Source organism: Tenrec ecaudatus, chromosome 1 (assembly GCF_050624435.1).
Source record: "Tenrec ecaudatus isolate mTenEca1 chromosome 1, mTenEca1.hap1, whole genome shotgun sequence".
Lineage (NCBI taxonomy): Eukaryota > Metazoa > Chordata > Mammalia > Afrosoricida > Tenrecidae > Tenrec > Tenrec ecaudatus.
Genome location: NC_134530.1, coordinates 250,826,915 through 250,840,899, shown reverse-complemented (window position 1 = coordinate 250,840,899; position 13,985 = coordinate 250,826,915). Strand labels below are relative to the sequence as shown.

General features: G+C 39.1%; 2 protein-coding genes across 13 annotated transcripts in view; one reads left to right on the top strand and one right to left on the bottom strand.

Annotated features, from left to right (window-relative positions):
• SDCCAG8 (SHH signaling and ciliogenesis regulator SDCCAG8) overlaps positions 1 to 13,694 on the bottom strand; it is a 300,672-nt gene extending 286,978 nt beyond the window's left edge. The window contains exon 1 of the mRNA XM_075531174.1: positions 12,798 to 13,694. Coding sequence (XP_075387289.1) covers positions 12,798 to 12,864 — 67 coding nt within the window. The 5' untranslated portion in view covers positions 12,865 to 13,694. The remainder of the gene's footprint in view (positions 1 to 12,797) is intronic.
• The window catches only part of CEP170 (centrosomal protein 170), a 168,750-nt gene continuing 168,007 nt past the window's right edge, over positions 13,243 to 13,985 (top strand). For 3 of the 12 annotated variants that reach the window (XM_075531135.1, XM_075531091.1, XM_075531075.1), the window contains exon 1: positions 13,245 to 13,937. The gene's annotated coding sequence lies outside the window, so the exon portion shown is untranslated. Of the gene's footprint in view, positions 13,938 to 13,985 lie in introns of all 12 variants that reach the window. The other 9 variants (XM_075531132.1, XM_075531162.1, XM_075531124.1 and 6 more) reach the window with 7 other exon arrangements.

Sequence of the window (13,985 nt, the reverse complement as noted above, 5' to 3'; positions counted from 1 at the left end):
TTTTGTTGCTACTTCATAACTGTAATTTTTGCTACTATTATGAATCAAGCGACCCCTGAAAGGGTCGTTTGACCCCCAAAGGGGTTGTGACCCACAGGTTGTGACCCACAGGTTGAGAACCGCTGTAAAGAGATTTATTCACAGAAAAAGGAACTCAAAGTGATACACGATAGCAATTTAGCACACAAAACCTTAGATTTCTGCACTTAAGCCTATAAATCAAGCGCTGTCCTGTGTGTTCAATGGAAAGGAAACAGGATTTGACTGCCATTAAAAGTGTTCCATGGTTCTAGGAAGTGATTTCACACGTGAGATAAAGAATAATTATTTATTTTTACCTAATCTGATTAAGAGTTAATAAATTATATTGTGTTGTCAGATCACAATGATGTCAGCCTTTTATGATCCCTTAATCCATTTTCTAATATTCTTGTTTAATCTTTCAGAATTTATAGTTAAACTGCACTATGAAAAGGGTATTAAGTAAATTATTGGCATACTGAACAAGTTTCAGGAAAGGACAAAGGAAATACTGGATTAAAAAATTAATCCACAAGAAGAATAGGAATTTGCAAGGATGGAGCAAAAAGAACTAAAGAGGTGAGTTGTTATTTTAAGCAACTTCAGTACAGTATTTCAAAACATACTACGTACTATCAAATACATACATAGTAATTTCATTACACGCTGTAACAAACAAACAGTTAATTCTGATGGGTAATAATTTTCATGACTCAGATGAACTACTATTGTTCTTCAACTGGAGCCGCTGTAATTGGAGACCCCATGGTCCTAAGAAGCCCAGCTGCAGTCAGTTACCTGGAGTTTGTGCTAGGCAACCAGATTAGACAGGAGAGGCAGCAGGTACCATTTCCCATCCCACTGCTAACAAGGCACTGTTTTCTCTTTCTACGGCCCAAAGCAGCAGCAACAGTACTCATTTGATTCTTCCACTGAGAGGGCAATAAGATCTTTCACAATGTATACTAATCTCTTCTCTCAACACCACCCACTGCAGTCCACCTCATGCTACATATAAAGATAATTATAAATACAAATGAAATCACAGGAACATATGTAAATAAAGATTACTGCCATTCTGCTATCCACAATTTGATTAAGTTTGAACACTGGTATTTGGGCTGATGACTGCCAACCACCTTAAGTTTGCATCATTTGACTTCCTAATGTAGTTGTCCTCTATTCTAAATCCTGACTGCTCACTGATAGGCCTCTCTTCATCAAGACATTTCCAACAAAGTGAACATGTGTCTCAGTCAAAGAAGGATCACAATTTATATATGGATTGTGAATTATTCATTTCTGCCTCACCCATTTATATATGGATTGTGAATTATTAATTTCTGTATCGCCCAGTTCTACTGGAAGATGTGAAAGCTAATTGCCCTGGTGACCTGGAGGGGAAACCACACCGTGAGAAGTGCCCAGCTGTCTCTCAGAAATGAAGCTCAGTTCTTAGGCTGAGAAACAAGAGGCAGGACAGTTCCCTCACAAACTCAGGCTAGCAGAACAATGAAGCCAAGCAAGACAAGAGAGTCACATGTCTTTCCACATTTGCCTGGGGTAGAGTCTAGTTCAGAGGGTTGCTACTAGTAGCTAGCACACCAAGATAAAAACAGCATAATCCAAGGCCCGACAAACTCAGCTATGGAAACAGCAATCACAACAAGCAAAGTGAATTCAAAGTACCTCCAGAAAAAGAAAAAAAACTAAGAAAATCCTAAGACTCTTACAGAAAAAAAAAATCTGCTAAAGTACTTGGCACCACTAAGAATGAAACATAATCTGAACAAGAAGGGAAATCTCTAAAGAAAGCAGTCTCTAGGAGATCATTAATAATGTACGGTGTTAGCAAATCCAGTAGATTGGCTATCTACAGTATGAGTTATTTCCTTGGCTCCCACTGAGAAGAAATACACACATCACTTTTCATAACAAAAAAGCCATGATGGCAAAAGCACACAGGTAAAACCACCAGCCCAAACAGCCGGTGCCCTTATTGTACCTACTCTCCATTATGGCTGTTGCATGATAACTACAGGGAAAAATGATGCTGCTGAAGGTTTCATTTCATTTGGATTAGCAGTCAAGACACCCAAGGACACGTTGGGCAAATCTGCTGTACAAAACATCTTTTAAAAGGAAAGCTGTCACTTTGAGGACTAAGGTACACCTGGAGCTAGCCACTGTTTTTTTTCAGTTGCCTCATATGAATGCAAACCCTGGACAATGAATGAGGAAGACGACAGAATAGATGTCTTTGAAGTATTTCACCACTATAGTGGTGTTGAGTAGGGCATAACTTGCCACCTTGGCTGTCATCAGGGTTTTATAATTATTGTAATCAAGAGTTTAGGATTATTTTGTTTCAAGGTCTGACAGATGAAGCAAGTTTTACTCAAAGGCCGTTTTTCAAACTTACTTAGTTACTCCTTCTTTTAAATATCCCATTGGTCTTTGAAAGGAGCCTGACTGGTGCATTGCTTAAGTGTGTGGCTGCCAATCAGAAAGTTGGTGGGTGAACCTCACCAGCTGGTTCAGGGAAAAAAGATGTAGCAGTTTACTTGTGTACAGACTACACCCTTGGAAAACCAATGGGGCAGTTCTTTTCTGTCTTAAGATTCACTATGAGTCAGAATCAACTCAACAGCAATGGATTTTTTGTTTGTTTGGAGAAGTGGGCTTTTTTTTTCTTTGGGGGAGGCCCCCATAATGAAGGTCACTTAGGAAATACACAGCACATTTCAAACCAACTTGTCTATTTTTTTACTCTCAGAGGAATAATACACAGTAAAAAGGTGAAAAATCTTAACTAATGATATATTCAGGGTGGAAATCCTTAAACACCAAAAGAGAATGTCATTCATACAGTAGCTTGAGATCAACTTAGCCTATTTATTTTTATGTTCAAGAAAAAGTGAAAATGACCCGACAATGTCTTAATGCTGGAACGCCTAGTTTTTAGTCTAGGTTATTCCAGGAATGACTATTTTTTGGCAAAACATCCTTTGCTGGTCTTCTTTCTCAAAAAAACCTCATTGCCATTGGGTCTATGTTGACTCAAAGACTCTATAGGATAGAAAGGAACTGTCCCTGTGGGTTTCAAAGACTGTAATTCTTTACAGGAGTAGAAAGCCTCATCTTTCTTCTGTGGAGTGGCTAGTTGTTTTGAACTGCTGATCTTGAGGGTGACAGCCCAATGCATAACCACTACACCACCAGGGCTCCTTTGCTGGTCTGCTAGATCCTGTCTTTCTGGAATTAAGACTGACTTGTCGTTATTCTGGTAGTCATAAAAATGAAAACTAATAACCCCACTTTTAGAGCAAAGTTCAAATAAACATAAAACAACAAATGCTAGCGAGAATGTGGAGAGACTAAAATGATAAAATTGCTGTGGAAAGCAGTATGATACTCCCTTTGAAGTTAGAAATAGAAAGCCCTATGTGCCATCAATCCCACCACTGGTTCTATAACTGAAAGGAATCCGTGTTGTGTGAAAGATAAACATATGCAGGTCCATGCTCACTGAAGCACCACTCACAAGAGCAAAATGATGAAAACCACCTAAATGTCCATCAACAGGAGAATGATAAACCACCATTGCTATGTCCACACAATGAAACACTACCAATAGTCAAGAATATTCATTATCTGCAAAATATCTTTAAACATGGATGAACCTGGAGTACATTATATTTAGTAAAATAAGTCAATTATAAAAGAGCAAATATTTTATGACAGCACTATTAGAAAAAGCAAATAAAAGATTTTCACACAAAAAGAGCCATTCTTTCTTTGGTTGTTTCCAAGGGTTAGAGGGGAAAAAGTGTAAAAGGGTAGACACATTTTAACTTGAAAAGGAAGGTAATATACAATAAGGAGTTGGTCTGCCAGAAAATATGGAGGTAGGGGATGACACGAGGAAGGCAAGAATAAAGACAACAGAGGTAAATGCTGTCACACACAAACCCCTGCAATAAAATGATCTAGGAGTAGATGCGCAAATAGACAAGTAGGAGAGAAAGTAGCACTATATACTCACAAATATAAACAGGTCTGACAGGATATTTCTACTTGTGTTCTTACCTATGCCACAAAACTATCTATGAATGTAATGAAGCATCCAAGGGGAGAAAGTTATGAAAACTTCTTAGACATAACCAAACACTTTGAAGAGGTGAGTGGCTGAGCCCGGGGGATCAGGACTGTGAGACCAGCATCAATTGGCACAGCACAGTTCACAAAGGCACTGTTCTGCATTCTCCTGTGAAGAGTATGATGGGGGTTCTGAAAGTTCATGAGTGGTCATCCAAAGTGCAACTATTGGCCTTTCCCTGCCCAGGTAAAGAAGAGTTAAAAAATGGGCGACACGGGAACGATTATTACAAAAGATGAATGAGCCACACAAACATCCTTCTCCATGGCCCTGACAACAGAACTAGAGCAGCAGTTCTCAACCTGTGGGTCACGACCCTTTTCACAGGGGTCCCCTAAGAGCATCGGTAAACATATATTTCCGATTTCCAATGTTCTTAGGAACTGAGACACTACTCCTCTACATGCTTCAAGACAAAATTTCATTTATTTGTAATTAGAAATAAATATTTCACAATGTAACAATGAAAATAATCCTGCATCTCAGATATTTACATTATGATTCATAACAGTAGCAAAATTAGTTATGAAGTTGCAACAAAAATCATTTTATGGTTGGGAGTCACAACATGAGGAACTGTATCGAAAGGGTCGCAGCATTAGAAAGATTGAGAACCTTACTAAAGGGTGCCCAGCTACTTTTCTCAACTGCTGTGAGAGGGCACACAATGAAAGATTCTGGATAGAGGGGCAGAGAAATTCGGAGCAAAATTACAATCATAAAGACCAGGTTACTGGTGATGTAAAAACTGGTTGGACCCACAGGAGAAAGTCTCTTCGAACTCACCCCTTTGGCTCAATATTCAGCCAAAGAAAGAGTAGATCTATAAAGAGAAGTGTAACACTGGAGAAATCACATTTCTTAGAATAATCAACAATTTGAGATTTTAAAAAAGGCATCATTTGCCCATGGCCGAAGTTCAGAAGGTTTAGGGAAGGTGGATTGAAAAAAGGAAACACAGGATGGATATGGGATAGGTGATACAATTGCTACATTGTAGATATTGAAATCACAGGTATGAAACAAAATATGTATGAATTGTTGAATGGAGAACTTAACAGCTATGTAAACCTTCACCTAATTCACAAACCATGAGAAGGCTCCAAAATGTTGTGCACAAACAAAATTTTTAAAAAGTGAATTTTCCATGAATTATCTGAAGCCCCCTTGTATTGCAAAAATACATGTAAATATAAGGATGTATATGTGTATGTCACATATACATACATAATGTACATTTTATAAATAAAATATAAATTCAGATGTTTAGAAATTTCATTATTATTTAGTGATAATAAAATTTCACTTAACAATCATAAACATTTTATACAGAAATGCTAAAATGGTATTGTCAGTTCAGAAGAAATACTTCCATTGTTGATTCTTAGTCTCAGATGGATAATAATAAAAAGTAGTTACTATGGAAAATATATTTTTATATTCCTTATAAATAATTTTTTAAATGCAGAACACATTTGAGGAAAGCAAAAGACACTTTAAGAGAAGAAATGTAAGTTGTACAAGTAAAACTGAGAAACAATATTTTTTCTCATAAAGTAACATAATTATACCAAAGGTCCAGATAACCTAACTGTTGGCTAATTTACTAAATTATTGGTTCATGTGATTAAAACAACCTTTCCTACAGATGTGAGCCTTTCCCTAGTAATATAAAACTACTTTGCAAGCACTAGATCTATATGCCAATCATATATCAGGGTATTTTAAAAAGTTCATAGAAACTGGGAATTAAAGATAAGAGAATATTTCCATGAACTTTTAGAAGTTCCTTCATACAACTAAAACATAATTTTTATTATTATCATTTTCTTGAACTAGATCAATTTACAAAGTTAAAGGGCCATTCCCAAATTATTTATCCTCTTTCCATAATCATCATCTGACTTCATATGTATCTAGTTACACTCCTTACTCTCATTTGTGTGAGACAGAAGCCCAGTCTTTATCTTCCATGTGACTTCAGTTTTAATTCAGAGGATATTAAAGATGCAAGAGTTGGACAAAGGGGCCTGGAGGCTGAATGTGGCCCTTAGTGTTTTTCCTTGGCCAGAACACCGTGGAAGAAAGGGGAGCAGGAGAGAAGATGGGAAAAGGCAGGGAAAGACAATAGAGGAGCAAAAAATAACTAAACATGTTTAGAGAATATAAACCGTCTAGGTTGGACAAAAGCCGACTGTCTTCCACTGACCCCATCACATATTTTGTCAGTTGTTTGACTTCTAAAGGCAATAATTCTCACATCTAGTTCAAACTTTTCATTGGGAGATGACATTGGAATCCAAGAATAGTTCACCTGAGGCCACAAAGACAGTTAAGAACAAGCCAACAAAGGTTTTAGTGACTTGGCTCTTAGTCTTAACATCTCTCCTTGGACTGCATTGAATTTCTTCCTCTTAAACAAATTCTTAAAACACCAAAATACTGAATGAAAAGGGGGAACCAGAACATAAAATGTAAAAATAAATTACGTATTCTTGTCATAATATTACATGCTTATTTCATTTCCCCTCATCTCATATCCACCCTTGAAAGGTGGATAGGAGCTGGACAAACAGGTTATTTGTACATGAGGATAAGAGAAAAATTATTGCTACAAAATCAAAGAAACATTTATTAGACAAAAATATCAAAATATGAAATTATGTGTTTTTTTGACATAAACTCCATCTAGGTTTATACACTTCTTAAAGTAGTGTTTCCATCTCTGTAATCCTTCCCCTTAGATTTACTCCTTGTAAATATGGCAGTTTGGGCATCTTCAGGGACACCAATCCTGCTCTTTTAAAATGTTCTTTGACTCTTGTGTTGCTTTGTTTGGCTTGTTTTTGTGATTATTGTCTCTGAATGTCTATCTAGATAAGATAGATGAGAAAAACAATCCAGAGAAAACAACAGGACCAAATGTTCTGGGGGGACATGGGAGAGGGATGGTGGGGAAAGGAAGTAGGTGCTAACAAACCCAGGGACAACAAGTGATCTAAAATCAATGGTGCAGTGGGCATAGGATGCCAGATAGGACTTGATCAAGGGCAATGTCACCAAGAGAAATTACTGAAACCCGAATGAAAGCTGAACATGATAGTGGGACAAGAGGAAAGTAAAAGGAAATAGAGGAAAAAACTAGGAGGCAAAGAGCATTTATAGAGGTCTAAATACAGGTATGTATATATGTAAATATATTTATAAATAATGATAGGGAAATAGATCTATGTCCATATATTTATATGTTAAGTATCAAGGTAGCAGATGTACATTGGGCCTCGACTCAAGTACTCCCTCAACACAAAAACACTTTTGTTCTAATAACCTGGCATTCCATGATGCTCACCTTCCCGACATGATCACTGAACACAAAATGGGCGCATAAGCAAATGTGGTGCCTGACTATCAAAATATATAATACCTGGGGTCTTAAAGACTTGAAGATAAACAAGCAGCCATCTAGCTGAGAATCAGCAAAGTCCACATGGAAGAAGTACACTAGCATGTGTGATAATGAGGTATTGATAGGATCGGTATCAGGCATCAAAGACCCAGAACAGAAAAATCATATCAATGTGAATGATGGGGAGTGCAGAGTGGAGACCCAAAGCCCATCTGTAGACAACTGGACATCTCCTTACAGAAGAGTCACAGGAAGAGATGAGTCAGTCAGGGTGCAGTATATCACCAACGAAACACACAACTTTCCTCTAGTTCTTTAATGCTTCCTCGCCCCCAACTATCATGATCCCAAATCTACCTTACAAATCTGGCTAGACCAGAGTATGTACACGGGTACAGATAAGAGCTGGAAACACAGGGAATCCAGGACAGATGAACCCCTCGGGGACAATAATGAGAGTGCCAGGAGAGGAAGGAGAAAGTGGGGGGAGAAAGTGAGAACTGATAACAATGATCGACATATAACCCCCTCCCTGGAAGAGACAACAGCAAAATGGGTGAAGGGAGACATCAGTCAGTGTAAGACATGAAAAAATAATTATTATTTATAAATTATCAAGGGTTCGTGAAAGAGGGAGGGTGGGAAAACTTGAGGAGCTGCTACTGAGGGCTCAAGTAGAAAGAAAATGTTTTTAAAATGATGATGGCAACAAATGTACAAATGTGCTTGATACAATGGATGTATTGTGGATTGTGATAAGAGCTGTATAAGCCCCCAATGAAATGATTTAAGAATAAATAAATAAATAAATAAATGTTCTTTGAATTAAGGGAACAGAGAGTCTGGAGTAGGTGAGATCAGGTAATTAAGGGTGGTTGGGTATGGTTTTCCAATGCAATGTCATAGGGCAGCCCTGCTACCCTCCAATAAAAGGATAAGATACATTGATGTGATAGGGGCAAAAATTCCTCAGGACAACTTTCCTGGCCTTTTTTCTCACTAATACTTTTTAATTTTCTTAAAGTTTCTTCCTAATACGCCCCCGTGATCTGTGTCCTTCAAGAAAATCTTGTGACCACTTTGGAATTTCAAATAGCTGTTGCCATCATTATTTTCTGTGCTAACCTGTAACTTGAATTTAACTGACCCAGCCGATCCCCTTCGAAGTCACTGTTTTGATTAGACGCTGTTTTTTTTTTTTGAAGGCACCCCAATGAAGCTAAGACAAGTGTATTACTGAAAGAAGTTTTCTGCAATAGTGATCACAGAGACATATTTAAGCATATTTTGCTTTGAATAATCCTTTGCAAGTATGAACTAGAAACTCACAGAAATACTTTTTCACCTACCCTTGCACGATTGTGTCACACTGAATTGCTTGTCTATGGTTTTTCCTCATCATAGTGTTGTAACCTCCACAAAATGATTAGTAGGAACATGCAGATAAGTTGTAAAGAAACCTAACAAGGGATTGGTCAGCTTTGCCATTTTACAAGGCTCTGAGCCAGTCCTAAGCAGAATTCCACTCTTACCACCAAGAAGAGATGACAGCAGCCTACATCTTTTGTACCCAGGTTATCTGCGCTAAGAGCTAACTAGAGCCAAGAAATAGAGAGATCTGAAACACTAGAGCCAGTGAAAAGTGTTGACAAGCACAGTAGAATCCAGTGGCAGAGAAATGGCGGCAACACATCCAGAAGAGAGTTGTGGTAGGCTTCCCAGCCTACTGAGGGAGGCAGCTACAGAATGTGTCGATCTATAGAGTCAGTTTTCCTACTTCTAAGTTTTCGTAGGAATCAGCCTAGGTTGTTGATCTTTATTCTCCACCCTGTTTGTGAAGTTAGAGGAGGTCAGATGCCACCAGAACTCCATTTTCACAAGGTATATTTTTGGTAAAATGGTATCCATCCCTAATACTGCAGCATCTAATAATGTCATATCCCCACATTCAAGTCTATAGGCCTTAAAAAGAGACCCTGGATCGCCTGTTATTTTTGATTTTTCTAATCTTTTGTTATCCTGGAAGCACATACTATACAGACTCGTTTTTGTACATTTTTAAGTACGTACCACAAAAAACTGCATGAAAAATGTGCTGAAAAACTCGGCTTATACACGAGTATATACAGTAGTTTACCTAATACCTTATGACCTTTTCATAATGGTGAATTTAATTAGAGCAGGGCCATTTGCTATATTTTCCTGTTAGTAAAATAGTTCTCAGCCATTCTGCGCCCCTGGAAGTATAAACTCACCCATTGTTCTGGAGTTGATTCCACCTTATAGAGGGCTCCTTAGACTATAAATCTTTATAGGAGTAGAGCAGTTACTGAGTTAGAGGAGCCTACCTTGCATTAGCAACCCAATGCCTAACCCACTGTGCCACCAGGACTCTTTTTAATATAACTGCAAACTTACATTTAAAGTAAAGCAATAAGGAAATCTATAAAAATGGAGAACTTATCATGGAAAATTGTTTAGTGTATTGCATAAATGAACATAAATGAAGGAAATTAGTAATCTTTACACGTAGTTATTTATTAACACAGGAGTAACTTGTGAGAGGAGACCAAGGTCAATTATCAATATTTCTTTAAGTATGAAGGAGCCGGGTGGCATAGTGGCTATGAGTTGGGCTTCAATCCACAGTGTCCGCAAATTGAAACCACTCGCAGCTCCGTAGGAGAAAGCCTGGGTTTTTCCTCCTCCCATAAACAATTACAGTCTCAGAAACCCACAAAGGGGTCACTATGAGTCAGCCAGGGCAGTGAGTTTTTAAAGTATGAAGTGGGTAAGACACTTCGGAGAAGTAATGGTGATTGCACAAAACCAAATAAACCAACAGAACCCAAAGCAATATAAGATGAATGAACTCTAAAATTATATTCCAGTTGATTGTACTCATCTACTATAAACCTTAAATTATTAAGCTTAACATTCAAAATAATTAAGTGTCATATATAAAACAAATCCATCATACTTTGCTTACTGAGGAATACAAATTTTGATTTGGTGGTTCAAACTCATACACCAGCACTTTAGAAGAAATGGCTGGCGATTTGTTTCTACAGTGATGACAGACAAGAGACCTTCTACAGCGACCACAGCAAGAAAGCTGCAGAAAAGAGTTGTACTCTATCATGGGGTGCCAAGAACAGGAAGAGTCTTAAAGGCAACAGGTTATTCCTTAATAGGTGGTAATTTGCATTTATTAAGTGAACTTGTAATTGTGTTGAAATGTTTTGCTTCCTTCCAGAAGTCATTATATAAATGAATAAAACTTAAACCATTATAAATAAATAATAAATCCTAAAAACCTATGGAAAATTCAGATTCATTTCTTGAAAAACTGTTAAAACTAGGAGTTAAAAATCTAAAGAAATGTTATTTTCTATGTCTTTATGATTGCAGTTGGTTATGTTTTTACTATTATCGCAATGAAAAAAGGACTTCAAAAGTTACTATATCTGAAAGGAAATTATTTACTCTATCATTACTGAATGCAGTACCACTAGGATTAAACATATTACTACAACATGAATTTACAACGAACTCCTTTAGTACATACATAAAAATACCTAATATTAAATAGTTTCTCTGTTTAAGGTTCAAAATAAAGTTAAAGGTATTAAAGGGATACTTATAATGGAAATCAAAACATGTTAGTAAAGTACTTTTTGTACTTTCAATGAAAATTTGTAACTGGTTAGTTATCTAACAGCTTTGAAAACATCATTAAACCATATCTTTTACTCCTACACTTTGACTAATGAGAATGTTGACTATAACACTTGTCAGATGTAAACATAAAATAGCCTTTTAAGGTCTAGACTCCAGTCACTGGAAAACATACCTTTGAAATCTCTTGGAAAATCTTTACTTTTTTGTCAGTTTTTTCCCCCAAGCATTGATTTTTGCCCTTATTTTGTTATAGTGATCTGTTATTATTTTATTATTTTTCTCCCTGACTAACCAGAGACTCTACTGGGAAAGAAATAGTGCTTATCCTTCACTGTCTTCCAGCATCTTCTATGCCATATACATAGTAGACAGTAAGCTAAATAAGTTGATATTTTAAAAAGTTGATATTCTAAATGGCTGAAATCATAAACTGTCCATTATGAAAATGGAAAATAGTCTCCTGTAACAGAGCACATTTTTTTCATGAAAATATTTACCTCATGAAGATGGTCTCATGTAAAATAGTTTTTACTATAGGTGACTAGGAAAACATATGAAGATCTCTACTTTACATGGATTATTTAATTTGTTTCATATAAGAATTCAACCCTACACTTATAACAAAAATTGACCTCTCTAGGGTTACATATGTTGTCCAAGATGGCAGAGTCACTGACTAAAAGTATGGCAATCACCCATTGAAAAAATGTACCATGAATATCTGAATTGAATAAGGTTTTGATAATAGTGACTATGATTTGGGTTAATAAAGAAAAATATATATGAAAACATAGACTTGAAGGAAAGCAGGACTAAACTCAATCTCTGGATTGGTCAGTAAACAGCTGTGTGGCCTTTAGCATGTAATTTAACCTCTCTTAACCTCGATTTTTCTGTGTGTAAAATAGGAATAATTGAAAGGTTTTTAGTTTTATATGAGCAAATGTGGGTTGCTAACTGCAACTGTAGCTGAAATCCATCAGGCCCACATTGACAGAAACCTGAGGCTGTCTACTCTTGTAAAGATTTATAATCTCAGAAACCCTATATAGGGTCATTATGAGTCAGAATTGAAGTGGGTTTAGTTTTAGTCATGTGTGCAAATAATTGGAAGCTATTTCGATTGAAATAATTATTAACTTCCCCTTTCTAGTATGTCACTTACATTCCACTTTATTTGGGTGTGTGAAAAGTGAGAATCATAACCAAATTGGTTTAAAAAGCAAAGTATGAGAACTGGACAAAAGTGACATAAAGCTGTCCATGAGTTTCTTCTGACACTGGTTGAGAGAAATGCCCGAGCAGAGAGCTGGTACAGGTTACCATGAGAATCAAAGCAAACGCTTCCGCTTAACCGTCATACAAAATAAAAATATTTCCTCCTTCCTTAAAGATGAGAGCAAGATCCACGTTCCTCGTAAGCAGCCAGGCTGGAGCCAAACCAAGGTGTCAGGAACGCACCTGGCCAGCTCCCACCCACTAGGACCTGGGAAGCAAGGGGCTGGGGCGCTGTGGTTCGGTGCAACTCACCCCGGAGACTCCGCTGATATTGCCCTAGAATCTCCTCCAGGGCACAGTTCCCTGGGGACTTCTCCATGCAGGGACCCGGGGCCCAGAGGTGGGAGCTACGTGGGGATGAGCCCAGAGCGGTCCCCTCCAAGAACAGGCCTAAAGCCAGGAAAGCGCCCGCTGCTTCCTGCCGCTCCTGTCACAGCGAGCCTGGAACCGGGACGGAGTTCTTTATGGTGGACGTAGGGAGTGGTAGTCTAAAGGTCCAGCGCCTCCAGCCGCGAAACAGGAAGAGGCCTCCCCAAGACACTACATATCCCAGAGGGCAGCGCGACGAAACTTCCGCGGCTCAGTCGCCAGAGTCTGTTGCCAAGAAACTGCTCGGAGGACCCGCCTTTTTCTTCCAGCCCAGCACGCTTCATCCCGCCTTCATCTTTCCCTCTCGATCTACTGAAGTAAAGCGCTCTGAAGGCTGCGGGTCTTCAAAACGTGTTCAGACACAACTGATTCCTCAAACTTCGAAAGGACTTAGCTGACAAGTTCCGGATTCGGTTTCACTTGTGAAATCTGTCACAATGGCCAAACAAGTTCTCAAGGAAAAACAGCTCTAAACCTTCCGAACACCCTGGATGGTCTATATTGTGAGGTGGACAACCATATAAACCGGAGCGCGCCAGGCGAGTGGCGCTCCCGTTGGAGTTGGCGCGTTGCCTTCTGGGAATTGTAGTCCTCATTGGTTGCGGTTCCGCGAAGGCCGGCGACCTCTTTATTGTTCCAGTTGGTTTGGGGGCACGCCTGCGCAGTGGGCGGCTGAAAAGGCGTGTGGGTGAGCCGCTCTGCACAGCCCCCTTTTCATTGTCTGTTCTTGGCGTCTGCGCAGTCCGAGGTTGTCGGGGCCGGGCTGGAGGAGGGGACCAGCGTCGGCTGGTCGCCCTTTCCCCAGGCGCCTGCGCACTAGGCGGCCGCTCTCTGCCGTTACCGCTATGTGTGGGGCGTGTGTGGAATAACGTTATTGCCCAGCGGAGCTGAGAGGCCTCGGAGCTCGGTCGCGGCGGCAGCGACGAGGACGACGACGGGGAGGGGTGAGGAGGGCGTGCGACAGACTCTCGGGACGCGAAGCACCCAGCCTCTCCCGTCTGGTCCCTCTCCCCACGGTGAGGGGTAAGTGATGCACTGGGGCTGCGCTGGCCCCGCGCTGCAGATGCCGCC